Source organism: Peromyscus leucopus, chromosome 7 (genome assembly GCF_004664715.2).
Source record: "Peromyscus leucopus breed LL Stock chromosome 7, UCI_PerLeu_2.1, whole genome shotgun sequence".
NCBI lineage: Eukaryota > Metazoa > Chordata > Mammalia > Rodentia > Cricetidae > Peromyscus > Peromyscus leucopus.
Window position 1 is genome coordinate 102,020,333 of NC_051069.1, and position 24,173 is coordinate 102,044,505.

At 43.0% G+C, this 24,173-nt stretch overlaps 1 protein-coding gene across 1 annotated transcript in view; it reads right to left on the bottom strand.

Moving 5' to 3' along the window:
- Positions 1–20,800, bottom strand: part of LOC114709262 (programmed cell death 6 interacting protein) — a 60,567-nt gene extending 39,767 nt beyond the window's left edge. Inside the window, 3 exon segments of the mRNA XM_028893010.2 lie at positions 3,072–3,141; positions 4,326–4,380; positions 20,443–20,800. Coding sequence (XP_028748843.1) covers positions 3,072–3,141; positions 4,326–4,380; positions 20,443–20,651 — 334 coding nt within the window. The 5' untranslated portion in view covers positions 20,652–20,800.
- Between the last annotated feature and the right edge of the window lie 3,373 nt (positions 20,801–24,173).

Sequence of the window (24,173 nt, forward strand, 5' to 3'; positions counted from 1 at the left end):
TCTCCGTGAGTTTGAGGCCAGCCTGGACTACAGAGCAAGTTCTAGGACAGCCAGGACTATACAGAGAAACCCTGTCCCGATGGATGGATGGATGGATGGATGGATGGATGGATGGATGGATGGATGGATGGATGGATGGATGGGTGGGTGGGTGGGTGGGTGGGTGGGTGAGTGGATAAATAATGTTTTCAAAAAGTCAAACAACTGTTAAAAAGAAAATAACATTTAAATCACCTACTATCTTACCTCTTGAAAATAAAGTTTTTTCTATTTTCATTAAGTAACTACAGATGTGCTCACACATAGCTTTTTGCAAATTGCCACTGCACCTGCTCAGGCTATCTGGATGCAAGCTTCAAGGAGGAGTTGGAACTGGTTCTTTACCAAGTGTCTCTAGGAGCCCAAAGCAAAGGGTCCTAAAGTTGTACGATGCAGGCTGCTGAATTCAGTATTCCATGGGCACAGTGTAACATGTCACCACATACATGTCAGAGTGATCACTTATTCTTCTAAATAACACCAGAGTCTGGCAAAAGTGCAGTAAGAGACTGCTGAAGGAAGGACATTCAATTTCTAATGTTAGCTACTAGAAATGACCCTAAGTTCACTACATAGCCTGGTCTATACAGGCTAGCCAGGGGTACATAGTGAGGCCTGTCAAACACAAAAAAGCACCTCTGCCTCCCTCCTGTATTTAGTTACGCTCTCCCTTGGCCTCCCACCAACATCTCACTGACGTTTTCCTCGTCCCCTGCCATTAGCTCCTGACTCTGAGCTGCCAATCAGCTAAGTCACAACAGCACTAAAAATCCTTTTCTTCACCTTGGCTCCCAACTCTCCACAGTGTCACCTTGGCCCTCAAGCCTGTAAATTTTCTGACACAAGAAAGCTACACTTGCAGATTACAGTTCCTCACACACACACTCCTCCATCCACCCCGCCTCTACCTTACAATCGGGCTTCTTCCAGACGTTCCCCTACCAAATCCATGCCGTTTCAACTCCACTTGACTGTCAATGCCTCAGCCTGCATCATCCCCACCCCAACATTTCCTTTCTGTGGCACCAGGCATACTCTACTGCATATCCACCTTTAACATGCCCCCCAACTGTTCTAGCATGGAACCAAGTGTCAGGACCACCATTCACTTGCACGATGTTTTTTTCTGGTCCTCCATGGTCCAAATGCTTTTTCTCAACTTCACCCTACTTCTGGCTCCTGCATGCTTTTGCCTATAATCTGTCGAAGGGGAATGAATTTTTATCAATGAGTAACTGTTACCAAATCTAGAACTCTCTCTCTCTTCTACGCTTCAAATCTACTATTTCCAAATGTCAGAGAGATGCTTACACAGAGGTAGCCTAAATGCCAAATTCAACCTATCAAAAACTAAATATCCAACAGGTCAAATCTCAGGGTCAACCCTTAGCTCCTCCTCATCCCTCTGACAGGCAATAAAGCCTGTCAACTTTACCTCTCAGAATTCCTTCCAAGCCCAATCCTTCTCTGACCATACCCACTACCTAGTCTAGTCTCACCATGTCACAGATCTCTCAAATGGTCTGTTTCTCTAGTCCTGGAGGCAGGCTCTCTGCATTCCTATCTCAGCTCCTTTAAAGCCTAGCCACATACCCTTCACAAGTCACTTAACCTTCCGAAGCCAATATACTCAACTAGCAATGAAAGTGCCTTTCCTGATTGGGTTCCTGGGGACTTTAGTAACATAATACATATGAAGCCCTGGGTACAATAATGACTGGCAATTAATACATAAGTGGGAAAGTACAAATTCAACAGCACATTTGTACCTCTTCACAATCTTTGTTCCATTACAATCACCTTCCAAAATCCAATTCAATCTATGGTTTCTAGCCATAACAACAATTATTACATTGATCACATCTTATATAAAACACATTATATAATGTTATAACATTCCTATTTTCTCACCTATACATAAGGTATACACATATATTTACTTAAGTATGTCTATACACACACACACACACACACACACACACACACACACACACATCTTACAAGATATTTAGTATATTCTGTATTTTTTGTTGTTGTTGTTGTTTTTGAGAAGGGTTTCTCTGTGTAGCCCTGGATGTCCTGGAACTCGCTATGTAAACCAGGCTGACCTCGAACTCAGAGATTCACCTGCCTCTGCCTCCCAAGTGCTGGGATTAAAGGACCCCCACAGACTGGCTGCTGTATCTTATATAATGTATATCTACTATATAAAATACACACACATCATATAATATGTTTATAAAAATATGGACATCATATAATGTGTATATACAAATATACTATAGCTTATACATAGTAACAACATGATTACTTATTATTCACTGCAATTAATACTTAATGAACACTGTTTAAAGACTTGAAACATTTCACTCTTTTAACCCACACAGTATCTCCCTCAAGTAAATATTATTTCCGTTTTTCAGATGAGGAAACTAAGGCTTGTATTGTCTGATCAAAATGCCCTCACCTTCTGACCTTGGTTATGTTTGTACAAACTCATTCTTCAAAACCTAATTTGTTGCTTGCTTTCTACAGGTAGAATTAACTTCTTGCTCATCTATACTCCCATGAGATTTTATAGCCATGCCTCAGTGACTTCAACATGTTCTGGAGAACATGTTTATTGTTGTGCATGTAGTTACACAAAGTAAGACAAGTACAGTATCACCAGACAACAATCGTATGTGGCCACCATCATACATGTAGTCTCTCATGGACCAAAACATCATTCGTGGTGCATTCTACACATATGTATACATAGTACATTTCAGAGATAACTATCTTCACAACCAAACTGAACACAACTGCCTTATGCATTTTTGTAACTAGGACAGTGCCTGGCAAGGCATGGGCTCTGCAAATATTTTGAAATTACACTGGATTAGAAGTTGAAGTTAAAAAATAAAACGAGATTTTTTTAAAAAAAAAAAACTTTAGTACTCACAGGAGTCATTAGGACAGCAACTTTAAAAATCTAAAAGCAGTAAAAATGCTCAAGGCAAGTCTATAATATTTTATTAAAAATTACATACCCAATTTTACAGATCCTCCAAAAAGGGAACCTTTATCAAAAGCATCCTTCCACGTAAATGTCAAGCAGATCTAGAATGAAGGCGAGGAAACAAACCTGTTAATACTGAAGAAAACCCAGGGAGGAGAGGGACAGAGCTCCTGTGCACCTGTCACTCTAGCCAATGACCCTTTTCCTTCCTACAAACTTTTTTTCCTTGTAAAATACTAGCATTAAGGTATTTAAACCAGGCACTTGGGAGGCAGACCCAGGCAGATTTCTGTGAGTTCAAGGCCAGCCTGGTCTACAGAGCAAGTTCCAGGACAGCCAGGGCTACACAGAGAAATCCTGTCTCAGAAAAAAAAAAAAATGTATAAGTGCTTTTTAAAAGTAATTTTATTTTCATGTGTCAGGGGGAGAGAAAAAGGAAGAAGAGGAGGAGGGGCCCTAGAATCCAGGAAAGAGTATTGGACCCCCAAATGTGGAATTATAGATGGTTGGGAACCTAGGCAAGAGAGGTAAAGGTAAACACTTAATAGCTCAGCCATCTCTTCAGGCCCACAAAGTATTTTTCTTCTACCATTTAAGATCTAGAAGTACTACATACTTTAAAGACTTTCATTAAATCTCCCACATAAATCCATAGAAACTATCAGCATTTTCAACAACTACCCATAAAGTCAAAGTAAGGCTGACATTCTTATATATTAAAGACATTCTTATATCTTAAAAATACAAGTGTATTTTATACCAATAATTTTTAAAGCACTAAACAGAGTACTTACTGAATGAATAATTATCTTCCTTATCAATTTTGTAAAAGCCAAAGAAAGGTGAGCATGACAGGCACAGGCCTTTAACCCCAGCACTCAGGAGGCAGAAGTATATGGATCTCTGATTTCAAGGCAAGCCTGGTCTACATAGTAAGTTCCAGGACAGCCAGGGCTATGTAGAGAGACCTTGTCTCAACTCTCTGCCCTCTTTAAAAAAAAAAAAAAAAAGCCCAGGGGGAAAATAGCAGATTATTTCCAACTATATACAGATCCTATTGGTATAAAATACAGATTAACACTCTGGACTGAGGAATTCAGGAGAATTTTCAGAAGGACAAGGATTCACATCAGACAGATCTCAGAACTTCTCATTTATATAAAACTCCACAGAAGCCTAAACATAGTAAAGACACATTACTGACTTCAATGAAATGGTACCACAGGTAAGAGGAGGAAGTGACCTGCCATCACCACACAACTTTATAATAAAACTAATAGCTTACCTGATTTTCTGAAAATGGGAACTTGGGTTCAATGGAACAAATCTGATCATAATATCTAAAAAAGAGAAAGATTAATTATTAGCAGGGTAAAATAACATAAATTTATAAGAGCCCAGCTGATTTATATATATAAGGGCTGGAGAGATGGCTTAGCAGTTAAGAGCACTGGCTGCTCTTCAGAGGGCCTGGGTTCAACCCAGAACACACATGCTGTCTCACAACCATCTATAACTCTAGTTCCAGGAGAATTCTGGACTCTGACATCCCTTTCTGGCCTCTGTAGGTACCAGGCATGCTTATGGTGCACATACATGCATGCAAAACACCCAAACACATAAAATCAAAATAATAAACTTTTTTAAAAAAAATATACCATAACTATTTATGGTGGTTTGAATGAAAATGGTCCCCACAGGCTCACAGATTTGAATGTTTTATCATTAAGTAGTGGTACTACTTGAGAGAGATTAGGAGGTGAGACCTTGCTGGAGTAGTAGCCTTGTTGAAGGAAAAGTGCAGCGCCCCTCCCCACCCACCCCCTTTTGGAGTTTCAAAAGCCCAAGTAAGTGCCAGTGTCTCTTCCTGCTGCCTGCAGATCAGATGTAGAACTCTCTGCTACCTCTCCAACACCAGGTTGCCTGCTTGCTGCCATAATTCCCACCATGATGATAATGGACTGAATCTCTGAAATTGTAAGCAATCTCCATTTAAATGTTTTCTTTTATAACAGCTGTCATGGTCACAGTGTTTCTTCACAGCAATACAATACTAAGACACTATTTGTCCCCAACTACAGTGGCCCACAAATCCAATTTAACCATTTGCTGTAAGGTTACTAAACACAGTCTTTTAACAATTAAACCACACAATAAATTGTGCACAATGAAGAGCTACACTAAAGATGAAAAAGGACACTCATTACCACAGACAAACAACCATCTAGTATTATTGAGTAAAAGGAAATAAACACCTATTTGAAAACTCTGTATTTTTTTTTCCAGTTTTTCAAGACAGGGTTTCTCTGTGTACCCTGGCTGTCCTTGAACTCACTATATAGACCAGGCTGGCCTCAAACTCACAGAGATCCATCTGCCTCTGCCTCTCAAGTGCTGGGATTAAAATTGTGTACCACCACCTGACAACTTTGTATTTCTTAAAATACTTTATTAAGATGACTATGTTTGTTCTGGTGTGACAGCTCACACCTTTAATCCCAGTACTGGAGAGACAGAGGCAGAGGCAGAGTTCCAGAACAGCCATGGAGCCTTTAAAAATTTTAAAAAGGGGGCTGGAGAGATGACTCAGTGGTTAAGAGCACTGACTTCCAGAGGACCTGGGTTCAATTCCCAACAGTCACAGTTGTCTGTAACTCCAATATCTGACACCCTCACACAGACATACATGCAGGTAAAACACCAACGTGTACAAAATAAATAAATTTTTTTAAAAATTAAAAAGGTTGACTAATGTGTGCTCTTGTACACTAGTTTAATCAAACACTGATTGGCCAGTAGCCAGGCAGGAAGTATAGGCAGGTCAAGCAAGGAGAATTCTGGGAAAAGGAAGGGTTGAGTCAGGAGTCACTAGCCAGACACAGAGGAAACAAGATGACATGGCAGAAAAGGTACCAAGCCATGTGGCTAAACATAAATAAGAATTATGGGTTAATTTAAGTGTAAGAGCTAGTCAGTAATAAGGCTGAGCTAATGGCCAAGCAGTTATAATTAATGTAAGCTTCTGAGAGATTATTTTATAAGCAAGCCACAGGACTGTGGGGGCCTGGCAGGACCAGAGAAACCTTCTGACTACAGTTGGCTGTATCTATGTCCATTAGAGAAGTTCATGTATCTGGTCAACTGATTAACAACAGATCTACTGACTTTCAGACATTTTAGGTATGTCCATTAGTGACACACACACACAGCTCCCAAAAGCTTACAAAGCACATTCACTTCAGGTATACCAATCCAAAAGCCTTCTTTCTTGTTCTCTGCAGTGTATGTTCTACACAGTAGCCAACATCTCACATAATGAAGCAAACTGACCCATGCCCAAGCCACTGCTCAGGGTGAGCCTTTAGCTAGCAATCAGAGGACAGAGGAAGGTCAAAGTCATACTTTCTGACTGGCCTCCTCCCTTCACTTATTCCTGTCTACAAACCCTAACCTTCATCATGACTAACTCTCCATGACTTACTTCTGGGGAAGGTTTCAAGAAGGCAAGAGAGGCAGAAAGCAACATGTCTGACTGGTAAAGGCAATAAGTCTGGCTGCAAACTGAAAGACCTGAGCATTCTGTAAACACATACGGCTAATAGGAACCAGTTATCTCACTGTCAGAGGAAAGAATCCTAAACACTGGGAGGGGCAGGGCTGGAACAAACTGTCTGTCATTCTGGACTGGACTGGAAGTATCAGTGTGAACTCATTTTTGTAGCGCCATAGAGATAAACAAGAACAACTATAAATGTGTATTATACATTTCCTAAATACATATGCTGGAGGGCCTGGGCACAATGACACCTCACAGGAACAAGAAGCACACTTAGTGTCCTGTTAATAATGTCCCGCACTAACAGTGCTCCTTAGAGAAATGAATGCAATTGGGAAAACAAAAGACTCAAGCTGGAAAGTGACAGAGACATGAAAAACAAAAAACACAACGAGCCACAAGGAGCTAGTTTTAAGGGCGCCTAACAGTCAAGTGCAGAAAACAGTGAAACGGGAGCTGCAGAGGGCTCAGTCATTAAAGTGCTTGTGACGCAAACACGGGGAGTGGGATCCCTACTGTAACCTCAGCCTAGGGACCCTGAAGCTTCAGGCCAATGAGAGACTGTCTCAAGACACAAAGCTGAGGTCAGGAGAAATGGCTTCGCGGTTAAGGCACTGATTGCTCTTGAGGGGACTTGGGTTTGATTAAGCACCCACATGGTGGCTCACAAACAACTTCAACTCCAGTTCCAGGGCAGCGAGTGCCCCTCTTCTGGTCTCCATGGGCACAAGGCATGAATGTGGTGCACAGACATATATGCAGGCAAACACCCATGTGCATAAAATAAATAAATAAATAAATTTTAAAGAAAAGAAAAATGAATAATGTGGGTGGCACCAGAAGAATGGCACCCAGGGTTGACTTCTGGCCTCCACGTGAATGTGCACACATGCACACAGGCCCGTGCACATATGCACCCACACACCAAATAAATAAATCACACTGACAAATCACAATCCACTGAAGAAAATAACAGTATTCTGAAGTAAAGAAACAGGTGACCAGAAACAGTTCTATATACTGTGCAATGCCAACTAGTAAATCTTTCCCCACAGTATATATTTGGTTGTGGTAATATTCATCAATGGATACAAAAAATAATCAAAGCTTTGTATGTACAAATCCCTGGACTCAATCCCTAGCATCGTATAAACTAGAGGCAGTGTTGCACAGCTGTAATCTCAGCACTGGGGAGGTAGAGGCAGGAGGATCAGAGTTTGAGGCCATAATAAAATAGTAATAAAAGTTTGATGCAATAATCTCTACAAGCACTTATTAATGAGTACACATACTCAGTAACTAGGGTCACAGAACCTGCAAACAGTATCTTAACCAAGTAATAGAAACCCAAGCTGTCACATGGCATTACACTCCTCCTAATATACCTGGAAAGCAGCGCTGGTCCACCTGCATACAACCATTCAAGCCACAAGGAAATCTGACACAAAACCTTACCACAGGGAGCCAGAAATGGTGACTCGTGCCTTTAATCACAGCACTTAGGATTTCTGTGAGTTCAAAAGAAGCCTGGTCTATACAGTGAGTTACAGGACAGCCAGGGCTACCTAGAGAAACCTTGTCTCCAAAAGAGAGAGAGAGAGAGAGAGAGAGAGAGAGAGAGAGAGAGAGAGAGAGAGAGAGGGGGGGGGGGGGGGGGGGGGGGGGGGGGGGGGGGGGGGGGGGGGGGAGAGGAGAGGAGAGGAGAGGAGAGGAGAGGAGAGAGAGAGAGAGAGAGAGAGAGAGAACACCTTATCAAGGGACATTCTGCAAAGTAACTGTGTTCTTCAAAAAATGCCAAGGTCATGGGCAGGATGTAGTTTACTAACCTAGCATTTTTTAAAAAGATTTATTTATCCATGTATTTTTTGTTTGTTTGTTTTTTCAAGACAGGGTTTCTCTGTGTAGCTTTGGTGCCTGTCATGGATCTCACTCTGTAGACCAGGATGGCCTTGAACTCACAGAGATCTGCCTGGCTCTGCCTCCCGAGTGCTGGGACTGAAGGCGTGCGCCACCACCGCCCGGATTGTTCATGTATTTTATGTATACATCTTCATGCACACCAGAAGAAGGAATCTGACCCCATTACAAATGGTTGTGAGACAAAAGGAAAACTGTTCAGACTGAAGGACATTAAAGAGGCATTAGTGATTGAAGCAATGAACTGAAAGGAAACCAGGTCCAGACCTGTAAACCTCACTACTGGTGTATCAGCAAAACTTAAATTGGACAGATTAAATGAAGTCAGCCAGCTTCCTAATTATGAAAGACATGGCTGGGTTATATAAGAAAATGCCCTCATCCCTAGGAACAAATTTTAAGCATTAAAACCTTTTGATGGTTTACTGTCATGGTAGTGAAGGAGATGTCCCCCCATGGCCTCAGGCACTTGAACACTTGTCCCCAGTTGGTGAGGTTTAGGAGGCTTAGGAGGTGTAGCTTTGCTGGAGGTAGTATGTCACCGGGTGGTCTTTGATATTTCAAAGCCTCTCACCATTTCTCATGTGCTGTGGTGATACTGTGTTCCCCAAAATATCGTGTACCCTAATAAACTTCTCTGGGGTCAGAGAACAGAACAGCCACTAGATACAGAGGCCAGAAAATGGTGGCACGCACACCTTTAATCCTAGCATTCTGAAGGCAGAGATCCATCCGGATCTCTGTGAGTTCAAAGCCACACTGGAAACGGCCAGGCATGGCGACTCACGTCTTTAATCCCAGGAAGTCATAGCAGAAAGCAGAAAGGTATTTAAGGTGTGAGGACCAGGAACTAGGCCTGGCTAAGCTTTTAGGCTTTTGTAGGCCTGGCTAAGCTTTTAGGCTTTTGAGCAGCCGTTCAGCTGAGATTCATTCTGGATGAGGAAACATTCCAGTCTGAAGAAACAGGATCAGCTGAGGAACTGGCAAGGTGAGGTGTCTGTGGCTGGTTCTGTTTCTCTGATCTTCCAGCGTTCACCCCAATACCTGGATCCAGGTTTGACTTTATTAATAAGACCCTCTAACAATTTGTGCTACAATGTGCTCTCTCCCTGCCTGTGAATCAAGATGTGAGCCCTCAACTTGCTGCTGCAGGTGCCTTGCCTGATGCTTCCCCATGATGGTCAATTTGTCCCTCCAGGGCAGTGGTTCTCAACCATCCTAACACTGCAGCCCTTCAGTACAGTTCCTCATGGTGTGGGGACTCCCAACCCTGAAATTATTTTTGTTGCTACTTCATAACCATAATTTTGCTGTTATGAATTGTAATGTAACTACTTTTGGAGACAGGGATTGCCAAGGGGGTTATGACTCAAAGGTTGAGAATCACAAAACATCCTTTCTTTTAAGTTTCCTCAGTCATGGTGCTTTTTGTTTGTTTGTTTGTTTGTTTAAGATTTATTTATTTATTATGTATACAGTGTTCTGTTTGCATGTATCCCTGCAGGCCAGAAGAGGGAGCCAGATCTCATTACAGATGGTTGTGAGCCACCATATGGGTGCTGGGAATTGAACTCAGGACCTCTGGAAGAACAGCCAATGTTCTTAACCTCTGAGCCATCTCTCCAGCCCATGGTGTTTTATCATAACAATGGAAAAGTAACACCTACTATTACTTCAAATTTTTTAATGATGTTGTACATTATCTGGCCACAATCTCTCATGCCCAACATTAGGATATTCACTATACATTCAGGTCAATAAATTACATTTTCTCTGGTTCAGGGCCTGAACTCCTTTTTTTCTCCTCTACATCTAAAAACCCTTCCCTAACAGTTACCCTCTTCTTTGTCTGGGCTGATGTACCTTCATTCCTTCATTTATACTCATTCAATAAGCCCACATTAGGAGTTTAATATGTCCAAGGTATTTCTAGGACCGTAGACCTCAGCAATAAACAAGCATTTAAAGTCTGTAGCTTTGCTGATACTTTTAAGAGGGAAGATGCTGTTTTAACTTCGTTATAATGGCCGTATCCTTGGGGTAGGGGGTGTCTGTTCCCACAGGCAATGGCTCTCTTGCTGCGTTCTAATTAAAGCTCTATATTCTCGAGATTCAAAGGCTAGGGTGAAAACCTGAGCACTATTAACTGGTTAACTTTCTCTCTTTGCTGGTGACGGAAGTCACTACCACCCCACCTAAACACACACACACACACACACACACACACACACACACACGCACACACACACACACGCTAAACTCCTCCCTGCTACTTCCTGTCAACCAGTGGCTAACCCCACCTCTCTGAGCCCAGGTTAATTTTATTTAATTAACCTAAATGCAACACATCTTTACACAGTTAACAAATGCAACACAAACAAGTGTAACACATTTTCACATTGTTAACAAAGGCAGCAGAAACAAATGTAACACACATTTACCTAGTTAAAGTAATATTCCACAGCATAAACAAATGTAACACATCTGTGCCCAGTTAAAATAATATTCCACCACAGGAAAAGTTTCTGAACATATGATATGTTCAGAAGGTAGTAACTGTTACAAAGAAAGAGGATAAGGAAATAAGTTATACGCAGTGTGAAGTAAGAAAGCTGTCATTTTAAAGAAGTTAACTTTTTCCACACCATGAATTGAGAAGGTCTGCAGAAGTGAGCCAAGCAGATATCTGAGGAGAAAGTAGGTGCCAAGAGCCTGGCACTAGAATGCCGGTGCTGCACCTGGCATGGCAAAGAGGCGAATACAATACAATCATTAAGCCAACACAAAGTAAACAGTGGAAGACGAAGTCAGGGAAGCAAGGAAGCCTTGGGTATCAATGTAAGACTTTCAGTTTTTCTTACACAGAATGACAGGGTGACAATGACAGTCAGACAGTTTGGACAAAAGAGCAACATAATATTGGGTTTAGGTTTTTTCTCCCCTATAGTCACTATGGCCACCATGTAAAAACCTGGCTGCAGGTGTACAAACAATAGAAGAAAATGAGACAGGGAGCTCCTGAGCTACTGCAGGAATCTAACATGGACCAGTGCGACCCACCGTGATGCAAAGTCATAGAGGTCATCCATCTAAGCCCTTTTCAAAACTGGCTCCATCCACTTACAATCCCTTATAACCCCTCAACATCTTCTTTGCATGTCACAGACTGCAATATGTCAATTTGGGGTTATGTTTAATGTCTTTCCTCTCACAGAATTCTAAAGTCCAAGAGAACAGGATATGTTTGCTCAGTTTTGTTGCCAGCTCCAAGCAAATGAATCTGTAAAATGTAGCTTTCAAAATAGCCATCTATTTTCCTATCTCTAAAAAGGCAAATTTAGGACTCTCCTTTTGAGAATGGACAGAAACTACCAAAGAACTAGATCGAAACAGGCTATAGCAAGGTCTAGAGTCTGAAGATGTGCCTGCCAGAGTGAGGCCAAGCTTGCTACAGACCGGGAATTGGAAGCTTTTTTGAAAAAAGGGATATTCTAGACTGTTGGTGAAAGGGAAAAGCAAAGACAGTGTGTAAGTACTTACATAATAAGGAAGAAACTTCTGCCCCTGACCCAAGCTTAATTGGTGAACCTATAGATACAACAGCTGTCCAACTCCCATCAACTGAAGACATTCTCTGAAAAGTGCCAGTCTGCAGCAGAGGAGACAGAGGAAGCAGCCATCCATGGTCAGCACCTGCTGCAGTTTGGTTATGAAGTGTCACCTCAAGACTGACTCCAGGAAGTGGCACTGTGGAGACATGCCTAGATTAGGAAATGCTAATCGAATCCATGATGAATTCCGCAGCCTAATCTACGCTACAAGGAAGTGATGTCTAGCTGGATGGAGGAAGAGGGGACTGGAGGCATGCCCTTGAAGCGCGCATCTCCTCTCGCTTCGCCCCTTTCCCCAAACTTCCTGGCTGCATAAGGTGAGCAGCCTCTGCTGTCACATGCTCCGGCTGTATAACAGGCACCAAGCAACTGAAGCAGCAGCCACAGACTGGAAACCTCTGAAATCATGAGCAAAAACAAACCTTTCTCCCTTTGGTTTTCTCAGGTATTTTGTCTGCAATAAACCACACCCAAATTTCGGTGCACTCTCCTCTCCTCTGGGAAAACAAAGTAATTCACTGTGAACTTCCAGACTAGGGGTCCACTACTGGGAATGAAGCTTGGCTGAGCACAGTAGCCAATGTGTGAGTGGCAGCACAGTAAGGCTAGGTAGCTGTGGCCAACAGAGAAAGCTCTAGAAGCAAAGAGCAGAATGAAGCACAGAACACCATTAGGCCACCAAGGTTCAGTGCTAACCCACCCAAGAGGTGTCCTCAAGCCATACAAAAAACAGGCAGCCCATTAGTTGTAACCCTGAGCCCTGCTGGAAAGTAAGCAAGGAAGGAAATAGATCATGAAGTTACTTGTTTCAAAGGTAGAAAAGAATAACTGCATAGAATAAACTGAAACCTTTACCCCGAGCCTCTTCCTCCACAACATGAGGTCAAATAGCAAAACCTGAGTTGCATGGAGAGAAGAGGCTATATATATTCTACATTTACATGGTCACAAACTGTGAGGGCCTGGGCAGTGGTGGCACACACCTTTAATCCCAGCACTCGGAAGGCAGAGGCAGGAGGATCTCTGTGAGTTCGAGGCCAGCCTGGTCTACAGATTGAGTTCCAGGACAGCCTGAATTGTTTCAGAGAAGCCCTGTCTTGAAAAAAAAAAAAAAGAATATGCTATGGGAGGTAACAGGGAAGTATATGGAGGGCAGTCAGTAAAACAGAAATGTCTGACCAGCATGGCGCAAACTCCAACAAAACAAGACCAGCTATGTCTTTACAAGAGGGACCCCACTTAACTAGTTACCACAGGCAAAATGCTGTTCTTGAATAGCCAAATAATACATACAAGAGCTATGTACTTCCACAGAGGGTAGAGACACCACTAACTAGCTACCCTCTGGTTCCACCTCTGTCTCAGGTACCAAAGTTCTCCAGGAAGGAAATCTACCAAAATGGCAGCATATACCACATCCCTCTCTTTATTATTCACAGTCTTGGCTATAACAAGACTCTAACCTAAGATACATACCTAACCATGTAAAGAGACCCGAGCAAGTTTAACAAAGTTTAAGTGAAAGCCAACATGCTATGACTCAAAGATGGCCCCCAAAACACATCCAACATAGGAAACAATACAGTAAAGAACAAGAATCCCTCAAGATTTAAGTTTAGAAATAAACATCTCCTCAGGGCTGGCCAGAAGGCTCAGTAGCACAAGGTGCTTGCTGCCAAACCTGACCATACAGCCAACTCCTATGGCTTGTCCAGTGACCTCCATTTGCATACCAAGGCATGCAAGCCAAGACACACACACACACACACACACACACACACACACGAGGGGGGGTTAGAAATAGGTGCATTTTTAATCATTTCTTTAAAATTTTAAATTCTAAGCATACTTAAAGATGTCACAGTGAAGGCAGTGGTATTGGCGCACACCTTTAATGCCAGCACTTGGGAGGCAGTGGCAAGTGACTATCTGAAAGAGGTCAACTGGTCTACAGAATGAGTTCCAGGGCTACACAAGAAAACCCTGTCTCAAAAAAACAAAAAACAAGAAAAAATAAAACAACAACAACAAAAATAAAAATAAGGATGTCATAGTGAGTAGAACTCAGATTTTTCAACGGACAACCCAAGGATGTATTCAGTGTCTTAATCAGTGTCACCTGCAAATGACAGCTCTCTCAGTCTAAAAACTCCCACACTGAAAGCAATGCTTCCTTAAAGCAGCGGTTCTCACCCTTCCTAACACTGCGACCCTTTACTACAGCTCCTCATGTTGTGCTGACCCCAACCAACCATAACATTATTTCGTTGCTACTTCATAACTGCAATTTGGCTACTGTTATGAATCGTAATGTAAATAGTGATAATGCAGGATATCTGATATGTGACCCCCAAAGGGGTCAAGACCCACAGGTTGAGAACTACTACCTTAGAGGAACAAATGATACAATATGCATACAGCACTTGAGACAGTGGCTGGATACACAATCCATACATGGTAACTGCAGCATCAAGCAGGATAGGACTGCCCCTTGGTGTTCTTAGATGGTCCCTATTGTTTTGCAAAACTCACGCACTTTAAAGCAAATCCATTTTAAAACTCTGATGGAAGAAATTTAAAATCTGTCTCAAGAGAGCACACACTTAGCATAGGCAGGGACCAACCTAGGTTTTTATTCTACACATTACTAAGAACAGAAATCTCATGGGGGCGGTGGGGGGAGGGGGACTAGCAATTAAAACATTTCTTCAAAAATATCAAAGATAGAAGGCAAATTCTAGTCTTCCAAGTGTTTTAGAGGGGCTGGAGAGATAGTTCAGTGGTTAAGGGCACCAGCTGCTCTTCAGAGGGTATCAGCTCAACTCCTGGCATCCATGTCAGGCAGCTCACAAGGGCCCTCTTATGAGCTCTGCAGACATCCATAAACACGTGGCACACAGACACACACATAAATCTAAATCAAAATCTTTTAGAGTGTTTCTGGGGTATGGGGAGATGGCTGATGACCTGAGTTCTGACCTTAGAGCCTGTGGAAAAGCCGGAGGCAGTCATGCCCTCAGCTGTAATCCTGGAAGGTGGAGACTAGCAGAGACTCCCACCCAGCACTGAACATAAACTCTGTGTGAAATGAGGTGGGAGGTGCGGCTGTCATCTGACCTACACACCGGTCCATATTCATAGTCATTCAGATCCATATTCTCTCTCTTGCACACATACACACACGGTAGCAATATCATCAGTATATTATCACAATATGTCTCCACTCCTAAACCAATAATCCAAATGTAAGCAATAGTTATGAAGTAAAATGGAATCACAGTATTTTCTTTCTTAATCTATAAAACATAAGTGTCTGGAAAAAAGACATCACAAAATTAGGTCTATCAACTTCATTTTTTTTAAAGATTTAGTTCATTGTTTTTAATTAAATGTATGTCTTGTGATTGTATGTGCATGCTCATGTGTTCTGCTACCTGAAGAGGCCAGAAACATTGGATCCCCTGGAGCTGGAGTTACAAGCAATTGTGAGTTGCCTTACAGGGTGCTGGGACCACAACCTCTAGTCCTCTGCAAGAGCAGTAAGTGCTCTTACCCATTAGGCCATCCACCAGCCCCCACAAACTTCATTTTTTTTTTTTTAATCTATCCAAAATGACTCAATTAAAAAAACAAAACTGAAGGGGCTGGAGAGATGGCTCAGCAGTTAAGAGCACTGGATATTCTTTCAGAGGTCCTGAGTTCAATTCCCAGCAACCACATGGTGGCTCACAACCATCTGTAATGAGATCTGGCGCCCTCTTCTGGCATACAGGCAGAACACTGTATACATAATAAATAAATAAATAAATCTTTTAAAAAAAAACCTGAAACTACAAACTACTAATACTACACAAAAGATGTTTACTAAGACTATCATCTACTGGGTGTGGTGTCATTCGCCTTTAATCCTAGCATTCAAGAGGCAGAGGCAAGTGGATCTCTGTGAGTCTGAGGCCAGCCTGCTCTACATATCAAGTTCCAGGACAGCCAGGGCTACGCAGAGAAACCCACAAAAAAAAACTATCATATACCAAAGGCAGAAGGATGCAGTCAATACAGACTAAGAGAAGAGGTGGCACAACAAAACGGTGGTTTTGTTTGTAAAAAGAGACAAGGATACAGTATGGTGTCATAGTTCTCGTCTAGAAATAAAAGCCCTGACTGAGATGCACACCCAGTGGGAAGGCAGGCAGAGAGGGAAGGAGGAAGGAGGGAAAGAAGGAAGGAGGGGAGGGGAGGGAGGAGGGGAGGGAAGGGGAAGGCTCAAACAGTGAGCAAGTCTAATCTGGGGAAAAGAACATATACTGCATGCTTAACATTCAAAATGTACAAAAAAGAAATACAGATTATGAGACTAGAACATTCTGGGAGAACTTCTGTGAAGTAAAAAGTAACATAAATACAATTAAAAGGAAGAAAAGAAACTGACTGGACATTGGAAAAGTAAATAAAATATTCAGAAAACAACTTTACAAATCAGTAAAGAAAAATCAACCTGATAGGAAAATGGAGAATAGAAAAATGCATAGAAAAAGGTTCTGAGTACCTTAGCACACATGTACTAAGGCTTGCCCTCAGCTACACTAATAGATGCTACCTGACTACCCCAGCTCAGCTACCAGCAATAATTCAAACTGTTAGCCAACAAGGACCAGCAAGGATGTGGAGGGAGAAAAACTCCTAACCTGACTATGTGAACATAATGACCCAACCACTTTGAAGAGCTGAGTCTCCTGATGAAAATAAATCTGAATCAATGTTCTTCTCTGCTGCCTCCCAAAACCTCACTAAAAAAAGATGTGCAACAGCAGTGGGCAAAGCTCTTGGGGTAACCCTTGGGGTAACCCCCAGCAACACCCGACCAGGGGGAAAAAGCTAGAAATGCAGCAAGGAGGAAGGGAACGGGAAGGGAAAGGGCAGTGACAAAATGTTTGAAAATGTTAAAGTGGAAGAAGCAGGAAATGCTGAAATCTGACCAGGAAGGGAGCAAGGTGCAGGCAAATCGACCAGAGCAGTCAGGACAGAACTGAATTAAGTGTGGACCACTGACAAGGCTTAAGGAGTCCCATCAACTGAAAAGAGGTGTAGCTTAAGAAAGAAACAAACTCACTCCCTCTCCCAGGCTCTCAGATCCTGAGGATGAACACAGTTTCAGGTTGGGAATATCAGGAAGCCTGAAGGGGGCTGCCAACCTTCCTCAGGTCTCCTCGGTCCACAAGGACCTCCAGTTCTGAGCAGTGCACATGGTGACATTACAAAAACTCCTCCCGGCACTTCGGGACTCACATAATGGCCAGTGATATATAAGGCTGTGTGGCAGAGGCCAGAAAACACCCTGGACATTCAACCTTTCTCCCTTCTGCTATCCTACAATCTAGAACAGTGGTTTAGAACTCTTCTCCAGGGGAGGAGAAGAGAGGGGAAGGGAGAGGAAGGGAGGGGAGGGGAAGGAAGGGGAGAGCAAGGGAGAAAAGGAGAGGGGAGGGGAGGAGAAAAGCATACATATGTGACTGTTGAGATTCCTAACCTCTAGTCACTCTGATCAAATTTCAGAAAGCTGACAACCACAGTTTTCCACGGAAGGAAATAGATGCCTCAATGCTGACTTTGGCAAAAGTAAAACAAGAAATCAGTAGGGTTCCCATCTGGGACCCATCTATCAAGGTTCTCCCAACCAACTTACTGTAAAAAGCAACTTGTACTGAACAGTTTTGTGTCACCTTGACACAAGCTATAGTCATCTGAGGAGGAAACCTCAATTAAGAAAATGCCTCCATAAGATCGAGCTATAGGCAAGCCTGTAGAGCATTTTCTTATTAGTGATTGATGAGGGAGGGCCCAGTTTGTTGGGTGGTGCCATCCCTGAGCTGGTGGTCCTGGGTTCTATAAGAAAGCAGGCTGAGCAAGCCATGTGGAGCAAGCCAGTAAGCAGCACCCCTCCATGGCGTCTGCGTCAGCTCCTGCCTCCAGGTTCCTGCCCTGTGTGAGTTCCTGTCCCAACTTCCTTTGATGAACAGTGGAAGCATAAGCCACATAAACCCTTTCCTCCCCAATGTGCTTTTTTCTTTTCTTTCTTTCTTTTTTCTTTCTTTCTTTCTTTCTTTTCTTTCTTTCTTTTTTTTTTTTTTTTTTTTTTTTTTTTTGTGGTTTTTCGAGACAGGGTTTCACTGTGTAGCCCTGCCTGTCCTAAAACTCACTCTGTAGACCAGGCTGGGCTAAAACTCACAGAAACTCACCTGCCTCTGGTGTTTATCATAGCAATAGAAACCCTGACTAAGATACAACTTATAAAGGATAGGGTACCATATATAAATGAAATTTTAAATAATCATTCTCATTACTATCAAATACTTAAATGTTTACCCTAGAAAACTATAATAGAACATTTACAAGCTAGAAACAAAAAGGCACGCTGTGGGCTGGAGAGAGGGCTCAGTGGTAAAGTGCTTGCTACACAAGCACTGGGACCCAAGTTCAAATGCCCAGAATCCAAGGAAAAGTCAAAGCAGCGTATATCTGTAATCCCAGGGCTCCTAGGGGCAAGATGGGAAGCAGAGACAGGAAACTCCAGAAGCCCCAAAGCCAGAGAGTCTAGAGATGCAACAAGACAAGAGACTGTCTCAAAGAAGGTAGAAGTGAAGGGCCAACACCCAAGGGTATCCGCTGGCCTCAAGTGTTATGGCATGTATAAACCTACAACTCACACTCAGAAACATACACTAAATAAATAAATAAATAAATAAATAATAAGTAAGCTTTTTAATATTTTAAAAGTCTGAAAGTGTACCTCAGTGGTAGCTAGCATGCATGAGTCCATTAATTCAATACCCAATGCCAAAACAACTTTGGGGGATGGTAATATAGCTCAGTAGGCAGAGTACTTGCCTAGCATGCATGAAGCCCTGGGTTAAAATCCCATCACCCTTAAAATAGATCACAGCAGAAACAGGAGGATGAGAAGTTCAAAGTCATCTTCAGCTACAAGGGGAGCTTGAGGCCAGCCAGAGATACACAAAACCCTGTCTCAAAGGGGTGGGGGCACATCTCACTGAATGCTACTAGTGTCTGTATAAATTTGAAAATCTTACGTTAATTCTAAAGAATGGTCAAGTATTCCTTCATTACCTTAAAAAGTGCTTATTCTATCAGACTAATGATCCTTGCCATCCAACAGTCTTAGCTCTAAAATTAACACCAAAGGATCATAATCTCTGAGCAACCTATCCAGTATCTCTTCCTTCGGGGAACCAACCTTTCCCCTTTCCAAATGAATCTTTCTTTGATCCATGAAGAGCAGAGAAGTTAAACCAACTGGGTAACCAGACAAACTTAGCCCATTCCCCTAATCATTAATGTATGCAGTCCAACCAAATAAGAAGCCTCCATAGACTTTTAACAAAGTTTACTCAGTGCTGTGAGCCATTATAATTATGGCAAGAGTGCCAGTGGCCATCTCTCAAAACACAAAGCTCACCTATGAAGGATCATGGTAGCAAGATGATCTCTACTGATGCCAAAACCAAGAAAGGGATGTCTCTAGACATCTCTGTCTCCAGAATATCTTAGCTTAAGCTACTTGAATTAGGGTTTCTGCACCTTGCACCCTAATATGCCAGTGTCTCTTGCATGAAACAAGGAGATCATAGTACAGGAAACTGGATCGTAAGGTACCACAGAAAGGTTGTCATCATTAAGTACCAGAGTTCTCATCAATTGCAAAAAGAACCATTGTATTCCACATGTGCATACCCGTCAACTGATTTTAAGGAACCCACTCTCAGTGGTCTATTATACCACTCAAGTTTTCTTTCAAATGACTGTCACTTGTAACTTTTACAACTGTCATTCTGTCATTCGATTATTCTTAACTAAGGATGACTTAATTCAAACGAACAACGTAATGAGTAGCCGACATTTGGCTCTGTGATCCAATTCTCTCACTTCCCTTATGCAACTATTATTAGGAAATCTAGATGTGGCCCAATAAAATCATAAACGGCGATTGTAAAAGGGAGTCTTCAGTTGTAAGAGCTAAGAAGAGAAAACCAGTCAAACGGCTGTGATCACAGAGACCATTACATGGCAGACTTCCTTCCAGGTAAGGCGTCTAGGTGACAGAAGCCAACCCGGAAGGGAGAGCAGGGTAACAAGTCCTCTCACCAGGAAAGAATGCTGACCACACCTACGCCGCTGGCCTGAGTCAGAGTGGAGAGGCCAGCCTGGGAGAGGAACAGGGAGCGAGGGAGGGAGGGACTCCGGCAGGAGAGGGAGGGTGGGAAGCCGGGGGGCTGGAAGGGGGCCCTGCGGCCCGCGCCCACCTCAGCAGCGTCTCCAGCGAGCCTTCGTGCTTGTCGAGCGGGCGGCCGAGCGCGGTGCGCCGCAGCTTGCTGAGCTCCTCGGCCGCGCGGCAGTACTGGGCCTGCTCGTCGCCGCCGCTCGGGTACGTCTGCTGGATGAACTTCACCAGCGGCTTGGCCAGGTCCACCTCCGAGGTCTTCTTCAGCTGCACCCAGATAAACGACGACATGGTGAGCGCCCGGCCGCCGCTTCGGGCCGGAGAGACGGAGGGACAGCGACGACGGCCTAGGCGGGCTCAGCACCGGCAGCGGACGAGCGGACCGACGGGCCGACGGACTGAGCCGCCAGTGCTTCGGGCCGGCCACTTCCGGGAGCCCCTGCGCAGGCGCAGTTGAAGGGGCGCGCCATTCGGTCACGTGACGGTGTCACCACAGCGTCCCTCGCTCGGTCTCCTGTGCGCGCCTGCGCGATGCGATCAGCCGTTCACCTACTGCGATGGTTAAACTTTCAAAAAGACTTTTTGTTTTGTTTTGTTTTTGTTTTTCGAGACAGGGTTTCTCTGTGTAGCCCTGGCTGTCCTGGAACTCACTCTGTAGACCAAGCTGGCCTCGAACTCACACAGATCGGCCTGCCTCTGCCTCCCAAGTACTAGCTGGCCAGGCTCAAAAAGATTTTCTAATTTCTCTTTAAATTATGTTTTATTTAAATATCTTTAATTAATTGTATTTTTTAATTACTTAAATTTAATTTTATAGATCTGGAACTATTATGCTCCATGGTAAAGTACTCTTTTGTAACGCTTTTTTCTATGAGGCCAGACCTTCAGGCCCTGAGAGTATTGTAATGTATGATGATGGTTCTTTTCAACTGCTGTTGAAGGTCCACTGTGTATGCAGGTCCTCGGTCCAAAGTAGCAAAGCTCCTGCCGTCAGGCACTTGGCCAGGTAAGGACAGAGGTAGAAAGTAAAGACAGATCTCTTAGAAGAAAATATCATAAGCAAGATAATTTAAGAAACATTCTCCCAGAAGATGAGCTTAAAAGGATACCGCAGTTTGAGAAGATGTCTTGACGTTAAAGGAGGGAAGTGGTGGAGAGGAGTTGGGTGAAGGACAGCCTCCCAGACCAAAAGCACGTGTGTCCCATATCCAGAACTTAAAAGGCAAGTAGAGAATAGAATGAAATGAGGTTGAAGGATGAAGCCATAAACATCATGGAACTTGTAGTCAACGTATAGAATTGTTTGTCTCATCAGTGGCAAGTAAGCAATTTGTTTTTACATTTTAGAAGGGCCTCCCCTCAGTAACTGGAGAAATAGCTTAGCAGTTAAAGAGTACTTGCTGCGCTGCCAGAGAGAGGGCCAGAGTCGGTTCCCAGCACCCACTTCCCTCCCTCTTCTAGCCTCCTCTGGGACTCCTCCCTCTCCCTCTTCCCTCCTCCCTCTTCTAGCCTCCTCTAGGACTCCTCCCTCTGCCTCTTCTCTCCTCCCTCTCCCTCTCTCTCCTCTCTCTCCCTCCCTCCTTCTCTCCCTCCCTCCCTCTCTTTCCCTCTCTCTCTCCCTATCTCTCCCTCCCATCTCTCCCTTCTCTCTCTCTCTCTCACACACACACATACACACACACACACACACACACACACACACACACACACAACAAAATGTTTTTAAAGGCCTCCAAGAGGACAAGTCTGATATTTTCAATGTTTTATATTTTTACTATGTTTTACTTATTTGGGGGCATGTAGAAGTCAGAAGACAACTTCCGGAGTCAGTTCTCTCTACCATGTGGGTCTCAGGGTTGGAATTCTGATGATCACAATTGGCTGCAATCACCTTTACCTGCTGAGCCATCTCACCAGTCTTGATGGAACAGATATAAATGTTCAATATCATCTATGAAACACTGCAGGAAAAACTAACTTGAATCTGTCACAATATTTAACTTTTTTCTTTTTTATGTGTATGGGTGTTCTGCCTGCATGTATGTCTGTGTACCATGTTTGTGCCTAGTGCCCCCTGAGGTCAGTAGATGTCATCAGGTCTCCTGGAACTGGAGTTACAGAAATGATGAGCTGCATGTCAGTGCTGGGAATTGAACCTGGATCCTGGGTCTTCTTGAAGAGCAGCTGGTGCTCTTAACAGCTGAGCCATCTCTCCAGCTTCAAAACACACAATTGATAAGAAATACACCAAGTGAAATAACAAATTCTGTGATATTCTAGAGGATAACTGGTGTACAAGCTTCAACAAGTTTTCATCCTGGAAAAACTAATGGTTATATGAAAAGAAATCTACAGGACATTACAGCTTAAACTGGATCCTATTCTGAACAGACAAGCTATAAAATGCCTTTCAGGACAGTTGACATATGAATGAAGACATGGAATATTTGATAAGATGAAACTGTGTTGTCATACAAAGATGGAAGTCATTAAGAAAATGGCAGGGGCTGGAGAGATGGCTCAGAGGTTAAGAGCACTGCTTGTTCTTCCAAAGGTCCTGAGTTCAATTCCCAGCAACCACATGGTGGCTCACAACCATCTGTAATGAGATCTGGTGCCCTCTTCTGGCCTGCAGGGATATGTGCAGACAGAACACTGTATACATAATAAATAAATAAATAATTCTTTAAAAAAAAAAAGAAAAAAAAGAAAATGGCAAGTCACAAAATGGTATGTGTATAATAGTGTCTTGGTTTTAAAAAATTAAATGTGTGTTTTATGGACTGTGAAAAAGGATTGTTCCATATGGTGGTGCTAATTATAATCTTTGGAAATAGAAACATACATTTTTTTGGTCTTTTGTTGTTGTTGTTGTTTTGAGACAGGATTTTTCTGTGTAGTTTTGGTGCCTCTCCTGGATCTAGCTCTGTAGACCAGGCTGTCCTCGAACTCACAGAGATCTGCCTGGCTCTGCCTCCCGAGGGCTGGGATTAAAGGAGGCCGCCGCCGCCGCCGCCGCCGCCGCCACCACCACCCGGCTGTTTTGGTCTTCTTATTTTTATCTTCATGGAATTTTTTTGCATTATACAGTACATTTGTTCATTAACAATAAAAGTTTCCCTTTCTACAATTTATGAAATTTTATTTTTTACATTTGCTTTGTAATGGATGTGTGTGAGAGGGGAGGGGGGACAACTTGTCAGAATCCTTGTCTTATGTCATGTGTGTTCCAAAGTTTGAACTCAGGTCTTCAGGCTTGGCCGCAAGCACTTTAGCCACAGATCCATCTCAGCAGCACTATAAAAGTCTCAAAAGAACCAAAAAAAGTGTCTTTATTCTAACTAAACTATTCCTGAGTGAAGTAAATAAAATAGTCACCCTGCCTGATGTGTAACAAATGCATCAGAAGAGTGCAAGGAGGCAAAGTTGAAAAAAGTTCAGAAATTCAGGCAAAAAATAAATAAATAAAATCTGACATAAGTATGTGTGATCAAAAGTGATAAAACCTTTTGAGTTTAGAATTAAATTTACCCAAAAGGGAGGGGAGGGGTAGGTGTTGGTTAATTGGCTGCGTTGTGTTCTTCCCCTGCAAGGAAATATCACGAAACATGACAGAATCCACTAATAAGAGTTTTATTAAAGATAAAGGGACAGAGAGTGCACAGGCCTGTGGGAGAGACAGGTGTGTGGAGAAGAAGGAAACAGGAACACAGCACTTGTTTTTAAAGGCTGGGCGTGCCCAGGTCACGTCACTACTCCACGCATGTGCATAGATCACATGGCCACGTTGCGCGCTTACATCGACATGAAACG